The 13895-nt window shown below is 49.1% G+C and overlaps 2 protein-coding genes across 2 annotated transcripts; both read right to left on the bottom strand.

The window, feature by feature from the left end:
- Positions 1-6318: 6318 nt before the first annotated feature.
- LOC126877163 (uncharacterized) lies at positions 6319-7353 on the bottom strand. The gene has a single exon (XM_050639983.1). The coding sequence runs from the start codon at positions 7351-7353 to the stop codon at positions 6319-6321; it is 1035 nt and encodes a 344-aa protein (XP_050495940.1).
- Positions 7354-7440: 87 nt separating this feature from the next.
- Positions 7441-10122, bottom strand: LOC126877162 (uncharacterized). Its single transcript, XM_050639982.1, has one exon. It carries the CDS (start codon positions 10120-10122, stop codon positions 7441-7443), a length of 2682 nt encoding a protein of 893 aa, XP_050495939.1.
- Positions 10123-13895: the final 3773 nt, after the last annotated feature.

Raw genomic sequence — 13895 nt, 5'->3', positions numbered from 1 at the left:
TCGACGTACAATTGCCCTTTACAGTGTTCGCAGTGGAAAACGATCTGCGCACAGATCGGGGTGCGGCTTAATGCCAATTCACGGACAAAGGGTGACCGCGGACGAAAAAGAGAGCCACGGGATTCTTGGAGCGAGCGAGTAAAGTGAGAACGGCCGGCTGCGCCGTTTCTTTCGACGTTGCTCTCTCGATTCGGAGATAACAGCGCTGTGTGCCGCCGGACGATTAATAACCGACTCGAGATCTAGATACGAATAAGTATAAAAAGGTTGGATCTTGGTTTCGTCGTTCTTACGACCATATAACGCTTCGTAGGACGTGACGATGTGAAACGAAGAATCCCTTCAGAATGGAAAATGCCGCGACACGGACCGACGCGAAGGCCGACTTTGATACAAAGCCGAAGGTACTTGACTCCAACGACGTCGAGTATCGCTCAAGGGAGATCGGTCATGAAGTAAGGGAAAGAGGAGCACTCGTACGATCCTCGTCCCCCGTGCGATTAAATATCGCAGGGGTGCGGTCGATGGAGATCGTAAGAAGATTCGCGATAAAGCGATCGAAGCAGGCTTACGCCTGTAATCTTTGGAGGTACGTTAATATCGCGACTAAACGTCGTAACCTACGAAATCCGGAGAAGAGGGTCGCAGTTATTAATCGGGCAGCGATAATCGCCGGCTCCACGATATCCAACGAATTCATCCGCCCCCTCGTCCGTCGATACTCCGTCGTTCTTCGATCGTCGTTCTTAATTGCGCGTCTCAGGGGGACGAGAGCAACGCGTATCGCCACCACGCGTCGATCGACGAGGTATCGATTCGCTTCCGCGACCAGCGTCAAAGGCCGGGCCGACGAAACAACGTTATGCCACGCGTCGAGATTCGCGTTGCTCGGCGTCTTTCTCCGTGGGTCACGAAACCAAAAGGGAGGAAAAACACGAGGGATCCGTGAAAAGGCGTCGTTGTTCGATCAGCGTGTGTCCAACGATAAGCGAAGCGACGAGGACGCGACCTAACACCAACACGGGCAATTCCTTTTCCTCGGGTTTCTCGTTTTCTGGATGGACGATCCGGTCCGTAGTTTTTGATTCTCTACAGAGGAGTATACAAGTACTTGATTTGCAAAATGATTAGTTTAAAAGATATCTTAAATTTAACTTTTTTTTATTTTATTTTATTTTATTTCTTTTATTCCTTTTTTTATTTTATTTTACTTTTTATTCTATTTTTTTTATTATGTACCTTGCAATTCGTACAGCTGAACATTAAATTTAGTATTGTAGGACTTGTGTGAATGAGGAGGAAGGATAAGAGAGAGTTAACAAGTTTTTATGCTTTCATTAGTTTTTATTCACCTACAGTCTTGACTAAGAATATACAATTCAGTACTAATATATATAGAAAAATACAAATATCCACATAAAACTGTACATACAATCATACATACGAAACCATACATACAAAACCAGACATACAAAACCAAACTTGACTAAGAATATACAATTCAGTAGTAATATATATAAAAAAAAATACAAATATCCACATAAAACTGTACATACAACCATACATACAAAACCATACATACAAGAATTATTATACTTAGAAAAAAAGTGTCTGGCAATAGTAGCGATTATTCGGGATCGAGGTATCCCAACTCCAGCCAGTATGCTGCCATATCTCTTGCGGATTCTCCCGGCTCTCGGTCCAGCAGCAACCTTGCAGTTATTGCTTCTCCTGGAGAAGGATCGATGTTGACTAGGCTCCCTGTCCGTCTCAACATGGTGAATTGGGCCACTCGATGTCTCTTCCCTTGGATCGGTTGTTCTCGTACACCTGGCAGAACGATTTTTCTAGCCCACGGTGCCATTTTTGCCAAATTACGGGGCAGCAGCCGTATTGAATCGAGACATTGCTCGCTCTCTAACCCCCAATCGATTAGAAAGACGATGTAGCCAGTCATGGTCCTTTGTAAAAGGATGGCTCTTTCCCAAGCGCTAGATTCCTTAAAATCTACTAGCACGGCGACTAGCATGCCTGTTCTTAAACTTTTCGCCTTCGGCAAGTACTCCACGGGATGTTCCATCATCTTCAAATTGAGTGTTTGGGTTATCTTCGGCCATCCAGCCAAACGAACCCACATGGTGGTAAGTGACTCGACTCGAACCACCCGGACGGGAACTCCTTCTCGGAACCGATCGTTTGTCTTTTGTAAAATCTCCATGGTATACTAGATTTGGAAAAAATTTCGAATGTTAATGTTCGACTATACTGATCTGCCTAGTTTACGTGTCTATGTCGGATGGTGCTGGCTCCGCCGGGAATCGGACCCCCCTTTATATACCAGCAGCACCGACCTTGGAGAGGACCCCCTTTATATATCAGCTGCACCGACCTTAGAGAGGACCCCTTTAAATATCAGCAGCACCGACCTTGGAGAGAACCCCCTTTATATATCAGCTGCACCGACCTTAGAGAGGACCCCTTTAAATATCAGCAGCACCGACCTTGGAGAGGTACTCGGTCACCGTTTAAGCTAAACGCACGTTTTCGTTTGTCTTTTTTCACACTTTTCTTGTCCTCGCAATATTTTATAACAGTGTTATCAATACATACAGGCAAAATATATAGTCTATTTTTGATACACAAGTGTCAGATATCAATTATTGCTTTCCGTTAAAATAAATATATCATTATTAGATGCTCTTTTTAATATTCCGATCCGCATCCTTACAATATTTTACAATTTTTAACCTAAAAATGTCGCTAGAAAATAGAAAACGAAAAACAATTTGAAAAGCACTAGCTCGCTTGAATGTGAAAATTGTGACGTGGGTGTATGTGCTTTGCCCTGCTTTAAAATATATCACACTCAATTGTATTATTAATAATTAAAGTAAATTATTAAAGTTCACGTATATGTATCGTACCTTTAAGAAAAATTAACATTTAATTATCCAATGTGCTTGCGTAGAGAACAGCATTATCCGCCACATATTGCGGTGCAGTATCGTTTACGCGTAGTTCGCGTCAAACCCTGCCCTACGAAGGAACGTCCCCGCACAAAATTCAATCGTACCTAAGACGTTAAACCGATCCTTTGCAAGTTTTCTTCAAAGAGATACGCTATACGAGTTGTTTGATTGATATCCGAAAAGTTTCTTTCTGTTTATGAGGAAATAATAGACGCACAATGTTATTTGCTTTATATCGTTTTGTCGCATTACGTACGATCCATTTTGTTCTATTGAGATAAACACCGAGACATTTCACAGACTTGGTTTCACGTTTGTACGGAGGTGCTTTATTGTAAAAACGACGTTTGCGAAAAAAGACATTTTTCGGACAACCTAATATATTTCATACGATGCTGTTGCCAAGAAATATTTATTAACGAAATGCTAAAAACTGTTAGTTGCAAACAAATACTAGGGGAAATTGTTTTATCCGCTTTTACACGCAGAAGAATTTTACTGCTCAATAATATTGCTATTGGAACGAACGAGCCGTTTCGCTAACATCGGAACGAAGTAGAAACGAATCGGTACTTATCAAGGAGAAAACCTTGTCCAGCGTGGGGAAAAGTTTAAGGACCGATGTCCCTCGATCCACGCTGGAGACGGCCGATGAAACAAGGCGAATTAGCGGGAGATCGGGAGCAGAAGGCAGAACGGGCGGAATAGAAAAGGAATGGATACGGCAAGCTTCGGCCGTGCGATTTCGTATCACGTAGCGTTATCCCCTCGTAAAGTTGGCCACTCGTGCCACTAGCAGAAACTGTATGGCGGGCTCCGAGAGGATTTTAATCGCGCGACGGTCGAACGTATCGGTGAAATTACTGGAGAGCCCCGTCGACGTGCCTTTCGTTCCTGTCTGCCCCACGGCTCGGCTGCCACGGATCTAACAGATTGACCGGATCCAACGTGCCGGGTTACGAAACTTCGAAACTGGCTAGAATCGACTGCTAAGTTAATTGCCGGTCGCTCCCTCGCACCTACTCGTCTATCAGGCGACTCCAACTAGTAACCAACGAGGAAACCGCTGATGTCAGGCGTAAATTCAGCTGAAAATCCGTAGCGTGGAACGATGAAAGAGGCCGCACGGAAGAAAATAGCCTGGCGATCAAAAGGCTGGAACGTGCTTTCAGACCCGAACGCTTAGCTGCGCCGCCCCGCACCGAGATCCACTTTGACTTTCGCCCTTTGTTGCGAATATGACAGCCCGTTCGCGCTTTACCCTCGACGATCGACGCCGACCACGCTTCTGCCGCCTGTTATTTCCCAACCGTCCACCGTTTTGCTCCCCTTCTTTTTCATTTTCTTCTTTCCGCTCTTCTCCTTTTATCCTCTTTTCCCTTCTTCTCTCGCCGAAGCGCCGCGTTTGCTGTCGAGTTCGGCTACGATTGGCAAACACAAATCTTACGTGGACGCGCGATACGCGCGTTCCACGCATTTCAAATTTCACGACGTAACGTACTCGACGACTCAACGTAACGTGGAAAACGCGACAAGATGTTCGAATTTGGAATTATGCGAGCGCGCTGGGTCGATCGGCATGCCATCCGCCAAACGCGCGGCAAATAAATCTGTCGGTGTAATTTTAACGAGCCGCGATACCGCTCGAGGATTATACGGGTAATTTAAATTCCGCTCGCTCGATCGACGCGACTGATGGAACGACGATGAGCCGGCTGAGCCGAGATGAAATGATAAATTAGCGAATGAAACAGCCAAGTATAATGGAATGCCCGGTTAAATATAGAGCGTTTTAAACCGATTAACAGATAACTGCAAATTAGATCGTCCATTAACGCGGTTCGTCCACGTTCGAGCGGCATCGTTCGAGAATCAGTCGGAGAATTAGTCCGAGAATTAGTCAGAATACCCTCCGATCGATCGTTTTCCCCCCCGAAATCTGGCATTCAATCTGTTTCGATTCGCCATTCGCGCGATCCGAATTTAAGTTTCACGAATGTGAATACGAACGAGCCGTACGTACCACTGACTATCGCACGATCGCTGTGGCAAAACGCTGGCGTACAATTAGCGCTATTTGCCGTTACGTGAAATATATTGTAAACGTTATTGCTCGCGCGTGGAAACTCGCTACTTCGCGCAGCCAGTCGAACTGTTCGATATTTATAGTTAGTCGACAAATACCGCGTACCTATCGTCGAGATTCTACGCAAGCATTGCGCGCGATAGAAACCCCTTCTATATCGTGCAATTGTCGTATCGAATAGCCGCTGCTCGAATTTCGCGCTGCGAATCGCATTCAAAAAATTTTATTTATCTGGAAATCGAACGTGCAGATTTTTTTTTTTAATTCAAACGACGTAACCCGAGCAGTTAGATTGGCCGAATTTCGTTCTCTTTGGAAACTTTGAGACCTCCGAACAACCCGTCTCTAGATGTCTACGATAACTTTGAAATTCCTTGTAAATTCGACCAATCGCGGGGAGACGTACTCGCGAGGAGAGTCGTCAACGGGGGTCGTAAATCCCCGTTACGATTATAACAATCGACACCACGAATTGATCGATCCCCTGATTTCCTTTGAGATAATGAGGGGTGATTGAGTTGGTATAACACTGGGATTCACAGTATTATAAAGTATATATTTCCAAGCACTTAGTTACAAAAGATTTGCGTGAAGAATGCGACTCTCGCGCTATGTGCAGACTGCCGCGTTAGGCGTTAGTTGGTAGACCGTCGCGTTAGGCGTTAGTTGGGAGACCGTCGCGTTAGGCGTTAGTTGGGAGACTGTCGCGTTAGGCGTTAGCTGGTAGACCGTTTGTCGCTCTTTTGTTTAATACGGAAGAAAGTTCGGTGTGGGTGTGCCCCTGTGCATAAAGAACGCGGATTCGTTGGTCCCACTTTCGTTAGGAAAAGTGAGGGTAACGAACCGCGGTGTCGATTGGTCATGCTGCACTACTGCTCGAAGGGATGAGTAGGGAGTCTTCTACCATCGTGGTGCGTAAATGACTGTGTGTATGAGAAAACCTAGCCTGTTTTATTACAGGGCTATTCGGGTTTTCCTAATGGGTGCATACCCGCTTTCTCCGCGTTTTAAAGGCGACTAATAAACCCAAGGACACCTCTAAAACCGACTGTGTTTCGAGCATATTTTGGCTTGCAATTCTTCAAGACAATCGGATTGAAGACATATGGCGAAACAATGCAGGGAAATGAAAGTTATGGTGGGTCCTTAGGTTTATTGAGGGTCGAAGTGCCGTTACGCAGGTCGGTTGTTGTCCGGTCGCGCGGGCTGGCGAGCAGATGTTTTAGGCGTCGTAACATCCTCCCCCCGTTGAGAGGGCACCGATCAAATTCTGGCTGTGGAGTCTGGTGTGTCGTTGGTGACCTCCTTCGCTCCGTGTGGGCGTTCGGCCTCGTCTGGATCTGGGTGGATGGGTAAGGGGACCAGTCTTTTGACGCCGCGGTCCAGGATGCTTGTTGCCGTCTGCACGGTAGCGGTCCGGATGATTCCGTCGGCTCCTGGATGGACCTTGATTACGCGGCCCAAAGGCCACTGCATAGAGGGCACGTTGTCCTCCCTGAGGATTACTACGGTGCCTTCATGAATGTTGTGTTTGCCCTTGTCCCATTTGCTGCGGCGGGTTAACTCGTTTAGGTATTCTCGATACCATCGGCTCCAGAAGTGCTGCTTAATCTGGTGAATGCGCTGCCAACTGGATAGCCGTCCTGATGGAACTGTCCTGAAATCACGCTCCCGTAAACTGGTTAGGGTATCACCGATTAGAAAATGACCGGGAGTGAGGACAGGGGGATCTTTCGGATCGGATGAGGTGGGAGTCAGTGGGCGTGAATTGAGAATGGCCTCAATTTCGATCACAAGGGTGTTGAGGTGTTCAAAGGTCAGGAGCTCCGTGCCGACCACGCGGATGAGATGGCGTTTGAACGATTTAACTGCGGCTTCCCATAAGCCGCCAAAATGTGGTGAGTTCGGAGGATTAAAACGCCATTGTATTTGTCGGTCGGCGAGAAAATTCTGTACCCTATCCTGGTGGTCGTCGGACTGCAATAGGGTCCGGAGTTCTTGCAGCTCCCGATTAGCCCCGACGAAATTGGTGCCGTTGTCGGTGAGGATCGTTGCGCAGTATCCTCGCCGCGAGATGAAACGGCGTAGCGCGGCCAAGAAGGCGTCGGTGGTTAGGTCGCTGACTAACTCTATGTGGACCGCCTTTGTCGCCAGACAAACGAATATGGCGGCGTACGTCTTGATTTTACGTCGGTTGCGGTCCCTCCTCTCCTTGATGTAGAATGGGCCGCAGTAGTCGATTCCGACGTTCCTGAACGGCCGCGATTCGGTAATACGCGCCTCTGGCAAATCACCCATCAAGTATTCCACTGGTGGAGGGTTGGCTCTGCAGCAGCGGACGCACCTTCTGAGAGTGCGCCATACCTGGCTACGGCCGTCGATCGGTCAATAGCGCAGTCTCATCGCGTATAGGGTAGCTTGGGTCCCTGTGTGATGATTGTTCCGGTGCTCTTGTTCTATAATTAGCTCTGTCACCGGGGATTTCGGTAGGATGATCGGGTGTTTTTGGCTGAAGGGTATGGCGGAGTTGGTTAGTCGCCCTCCTACCCGGAGTAGCCCATCTTCGTCGAGGAAGGGGTTTAATGGCTGTAGTTTCCCTCCAACGTCCTCGCATCGATTTTTTTGGAGGATCCGAATTTCAGGCGCGAAATGCTGGGATTGTAAGATTTTTATTAGCCTGTTGTGCGCTGCGGTCAGTTCGTCTGTGGTGAGATGGGCAGTTCGGTGTTGCTTATGTCTCCATCGAAGACACCGGGCGACGATTCTTATTAGTCTTGGCCAAGACGAGTAGCGATGGAGGAGAGTGTTGTCGTTAACACTCGTCCTCAGACAGATCGTCTTCTTTTGCTCCGGGAGGTCGACTACCGGTATCGGGCTCCAAACCGGCCAATAGCTTTCGCTTTGCAGGAGCCACCTTGGCCCGTTTTTCCAAATGGACGGACATAGGAATTCCTTGGGCGTATGGCCTCGGGAGATGAGATCCGCTGGATTATCGTCGGTAGGCACATGACGCCAGTCGGAGATATTGGTCTTGGTCTGTATCTCAGCGACTCGATTCGCCACAAATGTTTTCAAGGTGTGCGGCGAAGACCTGATCCAATGGAGTACGATGGTGGAGTCAGTCCAGTAGACTATCCGCGATATCTTGGTCGTCAGGGCCTGTTGTATTGACGAAATCAAGGACGTCAAAATAAGTGCCCCACTTAATTCGAGACGTGGTATGGAGAGCGATTTGAGCGGCGCTACCTTCGACCGCGCCGTGAGGAGTCGAGTCCAAATATTGTTCTTTCGGTCAGTCGTCCGCACGTAGACGCACGCCCCATATGCCCTTTCGCTAGCGTCACAGAATCCGTGGAGCTCAATTTTCGTTGCGGATTCTAGGATGGTCTTCCGAGGGAACCTTACCGCATTTAACAACGGCAATTGGGTGTGGTATTTGATCCATGCTGTGTGTACGTCTGACGGAAGGGATTCGTCCCAATCTACCTTCAATGTCCAGACTTGTTGCAAAATCATTTTTGCTCGAACGATTACCGGCGCGAGCAATCCTAGTGGATCATATATTTGTGCGATGACTGAGCTGATTGATCGCTTTGTGATTCGGGAAGTGTCACTGTTCGTCTTGACCGAATATAGTATGGTATCGTCGGCTGAATCCCAAAAGACGCCGAGTGTTTTTAACGTGGATGACTCACCGAGATGTAATTTCTGCTTGGTGTCTTCCTCAGGTAGCCCTCTCAGCAGATCCCGATCGTTTGAGGCCCATTTGCGGATATTTAGACCGGCTAGCTTAAGTAATCTCGTGAGATCATTCCTGATTGATAGGGCTTCGTCCTTCGTATCGGCTCCGGTCAACGCATCGTCGACATAGAAGTCTCGCCGTAGGATCTGCGCTGCTCTCGGAAATCGAGGTCCCTCGTCCTCTGCCAACTGTTTGAGACATCGGATGGCCAGATACGGGGCTGCGGATAGACCGAACGTTACGGTGTTGAGTCGGTAAGTTTCGATCTCTCCGTTGTCGGCACGCCACAGAATCTTTTGGTGGGGACGATCTTCTGGACGTAGGAGGAATTGGCGGTACATCTTCTCGATGTCGCCGGTAAGGACATATTGAAATGACCGGAATCTCAATAGGATGTTCCTCAGGTCTTCTTGTAATTTCGGTCCCGTATGAAGGGCGTCGTTTAGAGACACTCCCGTGGTACTTGAAGCTGAGCCGTCGAACACAACCCGTAGCTTGGTGGTGTCGCTCGATTCCTTGGTCACGCCGTGATGTGGTAAATAATATCCGTGGTCGGTGGCGTGATCCGTGTTGATCTTTGTCATGTGACCCAAGTCTAAATATTCTTGAATCACAGCACTATACGCGGTTTCATATTGTTTGTCGCGTTGGAATCGGCGATGAAGAGAGGCGAGCCTGCTCATTGCAGTGGCCTTCGATGACCCTAGTGAGGAAAGCTTTTCGTTGAACGGTAATGCAACGATGTATCTGCCTTCCTTGGTTCGTCGGACATGGTTTCGGAAATGTTCTTCACATAGTCGTTCCGATTCCGAAAGATGAGTAGTGGCCTGTCCCTCGTCGATCTCCCAAAACCGTGCGAGGTCCTCTTGCAGAGCCGTTGTGGTTGCGTGGAACGTATTTATCGCGGTTTGGGACGTGGGACTCCCCCCGATTACCCAGCCGAAGCGTGTTTTTTGTAGACGTAGTTCAGGTTCGCCTGGTTGTGCCAGATTGACCTGCCCGATGCACAGCGACGCGAATGTTGATCCGGTACTAAGTAAAACATCGATCGGGGCTGGGCAATGGAATTGTGGATCGGCTAGATGAATATTTCTGGGTAATCCCAGACTCGAGGGATCGATGGGCTCGCTTGGTACGAGGATCGATATGGCCGGGATAACAAGAAATCTCAATGTCTTCTTGTACTCGCCGTCCGTCGACGTGATGGTGGCCGTGGTGTAACGTTTTGCCGTGGTGCTCAAATTGTCGAGGGCTCCGATCTGGATCGCACATCTCCTTTGCCTTATACCGAGGGAGTTCGCGAGCCTGTCGGTCATGAAGTTCATGCTCGACCCAGTGTCGAGTAAGGCTCGGGCTCGGATTGGTTGTGCCTGTTTGTTCAAAACCTTGATCTGTGCTGTGGCCAACAGATCATGATGCAGAGGGGTGTGGGGAGATGTGTTTGTTAGTCCGATCCCCCTTGCTGTCGTAGTCTCGGACAGTCAGTTTTGCCCCGGTTGGGACTTGGATGAAGAGGTTGGGGTGGTGTTCCGGATCCGGGCTGAGCGTGACTCGTACGAGGAATGCTCTTTCGTACCTCTTGGAACCGAAGATGTATGCTTCCGTGAAGTATCGGATGTTCGCCTCGATTTGTGGGACGACCGCGACTTCGATGATCCCGATGGGGATTGTTCGGTGGAGGCTCGCTTGTGTGATGAACGACTGCCCGACGATCGACCGCTCGGTGCGCGACTGCCCGACGACCGACCGCTCGATGCGCGACTGTCCGACGACCGACTGCTCGGCGACCAACCGCTTGCCGACCGACCGCTCGACGATCGACCGCTCGACGATCGACCGCTCGAAGATCGACCGCTCGACGACCATGAATCTACCTGGGTTTTTTCGCGGTGTAGATACGTATGGTGTCGGTGACCGCAGATACGACACGAACCCGATGTACACTGTGTCGGCGAATGTCCTGTGCCTAGGCAATTTATGCACAACGATGCCTTCTTCACGATTTGAAAACGTTTGGTCGCTGATTTGGCCTTGAATATTTTGCAGTGTCTGATCTCGTGATGTCCGTTGCAGGTCGGACACACCACCGTTCTGCTGGTTGTAGCAAGGGTTCGCCCATGCGGTATGGTTGTTCGCTGACTGCGGTGTTTGTGTGTTGACCCTTTTGATTCCTTCTCTTTAGAGAGGAATTGAGTCCCGTTCGCCCGTGTTTTGAGAAAGTCTATCAGATGCTGATAGGATGGCACCTTTTGGCGGGGGAATGTGTGCGTTGCCATTTACGCAGGCTGGACGCGGGCAACTTCGACGCGATCAATTCGATCATCGCTATGTTTGAAGTGACGGGCTCCTTTAGATGTTCGAGCGCCTTTAGATTTACGCTGATGGTTTCCAACAAATCCTCTAGGGCCTCTGGAGTTTCCCTTTTGATTTCCGGATAATTACGCATCAGATTCCAATGGCGCATGCAGATTTGGAGGGGGCAATTGAACTTGTCCTTCAGTGTATCAAGCGCGATGGAATAGTTGGCCTCTGTGAGTTCTAATGACTGGATACTCTGTGCGGCCCGTCCAGTTATAGATGAGCGTAGATGCTGGAACTTTTGGACATTCGTCAAACCTTCGTTAAGGTCCACTATGGATGTGAACGTGTCGTAGAAATAGGTCCAATTCTCGAGGGCACCGTCGAATTGGGGCACGCGGACCTCTGGAACGGTGGTCGGCTCTGGTTTCCGGCACGTCTCACCTCTTGTTGTAGTCGACGGGGTTGTTGCTGATATTTGCTCAAAGAGCTCTCGGAACCGCATGTCAAGCTCCCGATGCTCTTGCGATAACGAATCTACCCGCGCATCTTCCCCCTCATCTACCACACCTAACTCTTCTTGAACCTCGAGTATCCTCCTCCAAAGCTCATCGAACGAGCTGCGGCAAGATGCTAGGAAGATTCTGTTTGCCTTCCCAGACGCTTCGTACTCATCGAGTTCGCGCCTTATGGTTGCAAGTCGACGGGCTAGGACGCCTCGTCTCCGCCGTAACGTGCTGATTGATTCAGCTTGGGCCATGTTTGATTTTGATAATGAACGCCCTTACCTTGATCAAATGGACGTTGATCTGGGATTCTGTTGCTAATCGTTACGATGCGGCGTGGGCTCGTGCAGATGCTGCGCGACGGAGGTGCTTCTCTCCGATGGCGGTTCCCTTGCTCAGTTGACTAAGTGGTTGGAACTTGGATCTCACGCGACACTGTATAGTCACTGGTCAGTGCACTTTTTGGTGGCACGAGATCCGGCTCGAAGGACCATGTAAATTCGACCAATCGCGGGGAGACGTACTCGCGAGGAGAGTCGTCAACGGGGGTCGTAAATCCCCGTTACGATTATAACAATCGACACCACGAATTGATCGATCCCCTGATTTCCTTTGAGATAATGAGGGGTGATTGAGTTGGTATAACACTGGGATTCACAGTATTATAAAGTATATATTTCCAAGCACTTAGTTACAAAAGATTTGCGTGAAGAATGCGACTCTCGCGCTATGTGCAGACTGCCGCGTTAGGCGTTAGTTGGTAGACCGTCGCGTTAGGCGTTAGTTGGGAGACCGTCGCGTTAGGCGTTAGTTGGGAGACTGTCGCGTTAGGCGTTAGCTGGTAGACCGTTTGTCGCTCTTTTGTTTAATACGGAAGAAAGTTCGGTGTGGGTGTGCCCCTGTGCATAAAGAACGCGGATTCGTTGGTCCCACTTTCGTTAGGAAAAGTGAGGGTAACGAACCGCGGTGTCGATTGGTCATGCTGCACTACTGCTCGAAGGGATGAGTAGGGAGTCTTCTACCATCGTGGTGCGTAAATGACTGTGTGTATGAGAAAACCAAGCCTGTTTTATTACAGGGCTATTCGGGTTTTCCTAATGGGTGCATACCCGCTTTCTCCGTGTTTTAAAGGCGACTAATAAACCCAAGGACACCTCTAAAACCGACTGTGTTTCGAGCATATTTTGGCTTGCAATTCTTCAAGACAATCGGATTGAAGACATATGGCGAAACAATGCAGGGAAATGAAAGTTATGGTGGGTCCTTAGGTTTATTGAGGGTCGAAGTGCCGTTACGCAGGTCGGTTGTTGTCCGGTCGCGCGGGCTGGCGAGCAGATGCTTTAGGCGTCGTAACATTCCTAAATTCCAATTAATAAGTAAAAACCGGAACGACCAAAATTCCCTGGACCGCGTAATCCGCATGAAAATACAAATTCAGCGTCGAATTCGAAGAGATAGATGAAAGAGGGATTCGATGGTAGAGCAAATCGGACGAACGGTTTGTAACACGAGACATTAATAAAGTTGGTGGAGCCGCGGAAAGCGGATGGAAATGGAAATTTTCCGATTTTAATATCGGCGAATGCATCGGGACGCGAGAAGAAAGATCAAAAGGTTGACTGTTGATTAATTTGAGCGGCACGCGAGCCACGAGCCCCGAGCCCCGAGCGTCGCGATGCTCGCGTGCGCCGAAGCTACTGCGATCGAGCGAGCGTCGTAACCTCGGTAAATAACCCGTCGTATAATATTACGTACACTGATCAACGATTCGGAAAGGGAGTTTCGCTAACCGGGGCATCGCCCCACCGTCGTGCGAAAATAAACTAATTAGCCTTTGGGGACGTCGAGGCATGCCCCTCGACGCCCCAGCGGATTTCAAGTCGTCGATTTTACAGCTAGCTGCTGTTACGTTCGAACCGTTTGTAAACCAGTGACGCGCAATTTGGGATAGCGATTGCGATCGAAATCCGACCCCTCTCGAGAATCCTACGGAAAGAGAATTTCTTTCGCAGTGGTTGGTCTGGCCGATCCAAGTTTCGGCGCGCGTTGTCGCGATGCCTAATCGCTGCGTTGCCGATCGTCGTTGCCATTGGAACGCGCGGCGAGCGAACAGCCGTGAGTTTGCTCTGTACACTCGAGGCCTGAACTTAAAGGCTTAACGACCTGTTTGCCGTTGCAGCTCGGCAGAAACGAATCTTCGGCGTCCGCCCGAGCTAAACCAGCGAATATTCGAGCGGCCTGCCTCGGAACGGTCGCTGAATTTCTGCTGAAAAATTAATCAACGCGGAACGTAA

The sequence above is a fragment of the Bombus huntii genome, unplaced genomic scaffold, assembly GCF_024542735.1.
Source record: "Bombus huntii isolate Logan2020A unplaced genomic scaffold, iyBomHunt1.1 ctg00000129.1, whole genome shotgun sequence".
Taxonomy (NCBI): domain Eukaryota; kingdom Metazoa; phylum Arthropoda; class Insecta; order Hymenoptera; family Apidae; genus Bombus; species Bombus huntii.
Note: the sequence above shows the minus strand (reverse complement) of the source record. Positions and strands in the feature narration are given on the sequence as shown.

Excerpts from the sequence above, each read along its gene's own strand:
- LOC126877162 (XM_050639982.1), bottom strand. The coding sequence starts at position 10,122 with ATGAACTTCATGACCGACAGGCTCGCGAACTCCCTCGGTATAAGGCAA.
- LOC126877163 (XM_050639983.1), bottom strand. The coding sequence starts at position 7,353 with ATGGGTGATTTGCCAGAGGCGCGTATTACCGAATCGCGGCCGTTCAGG.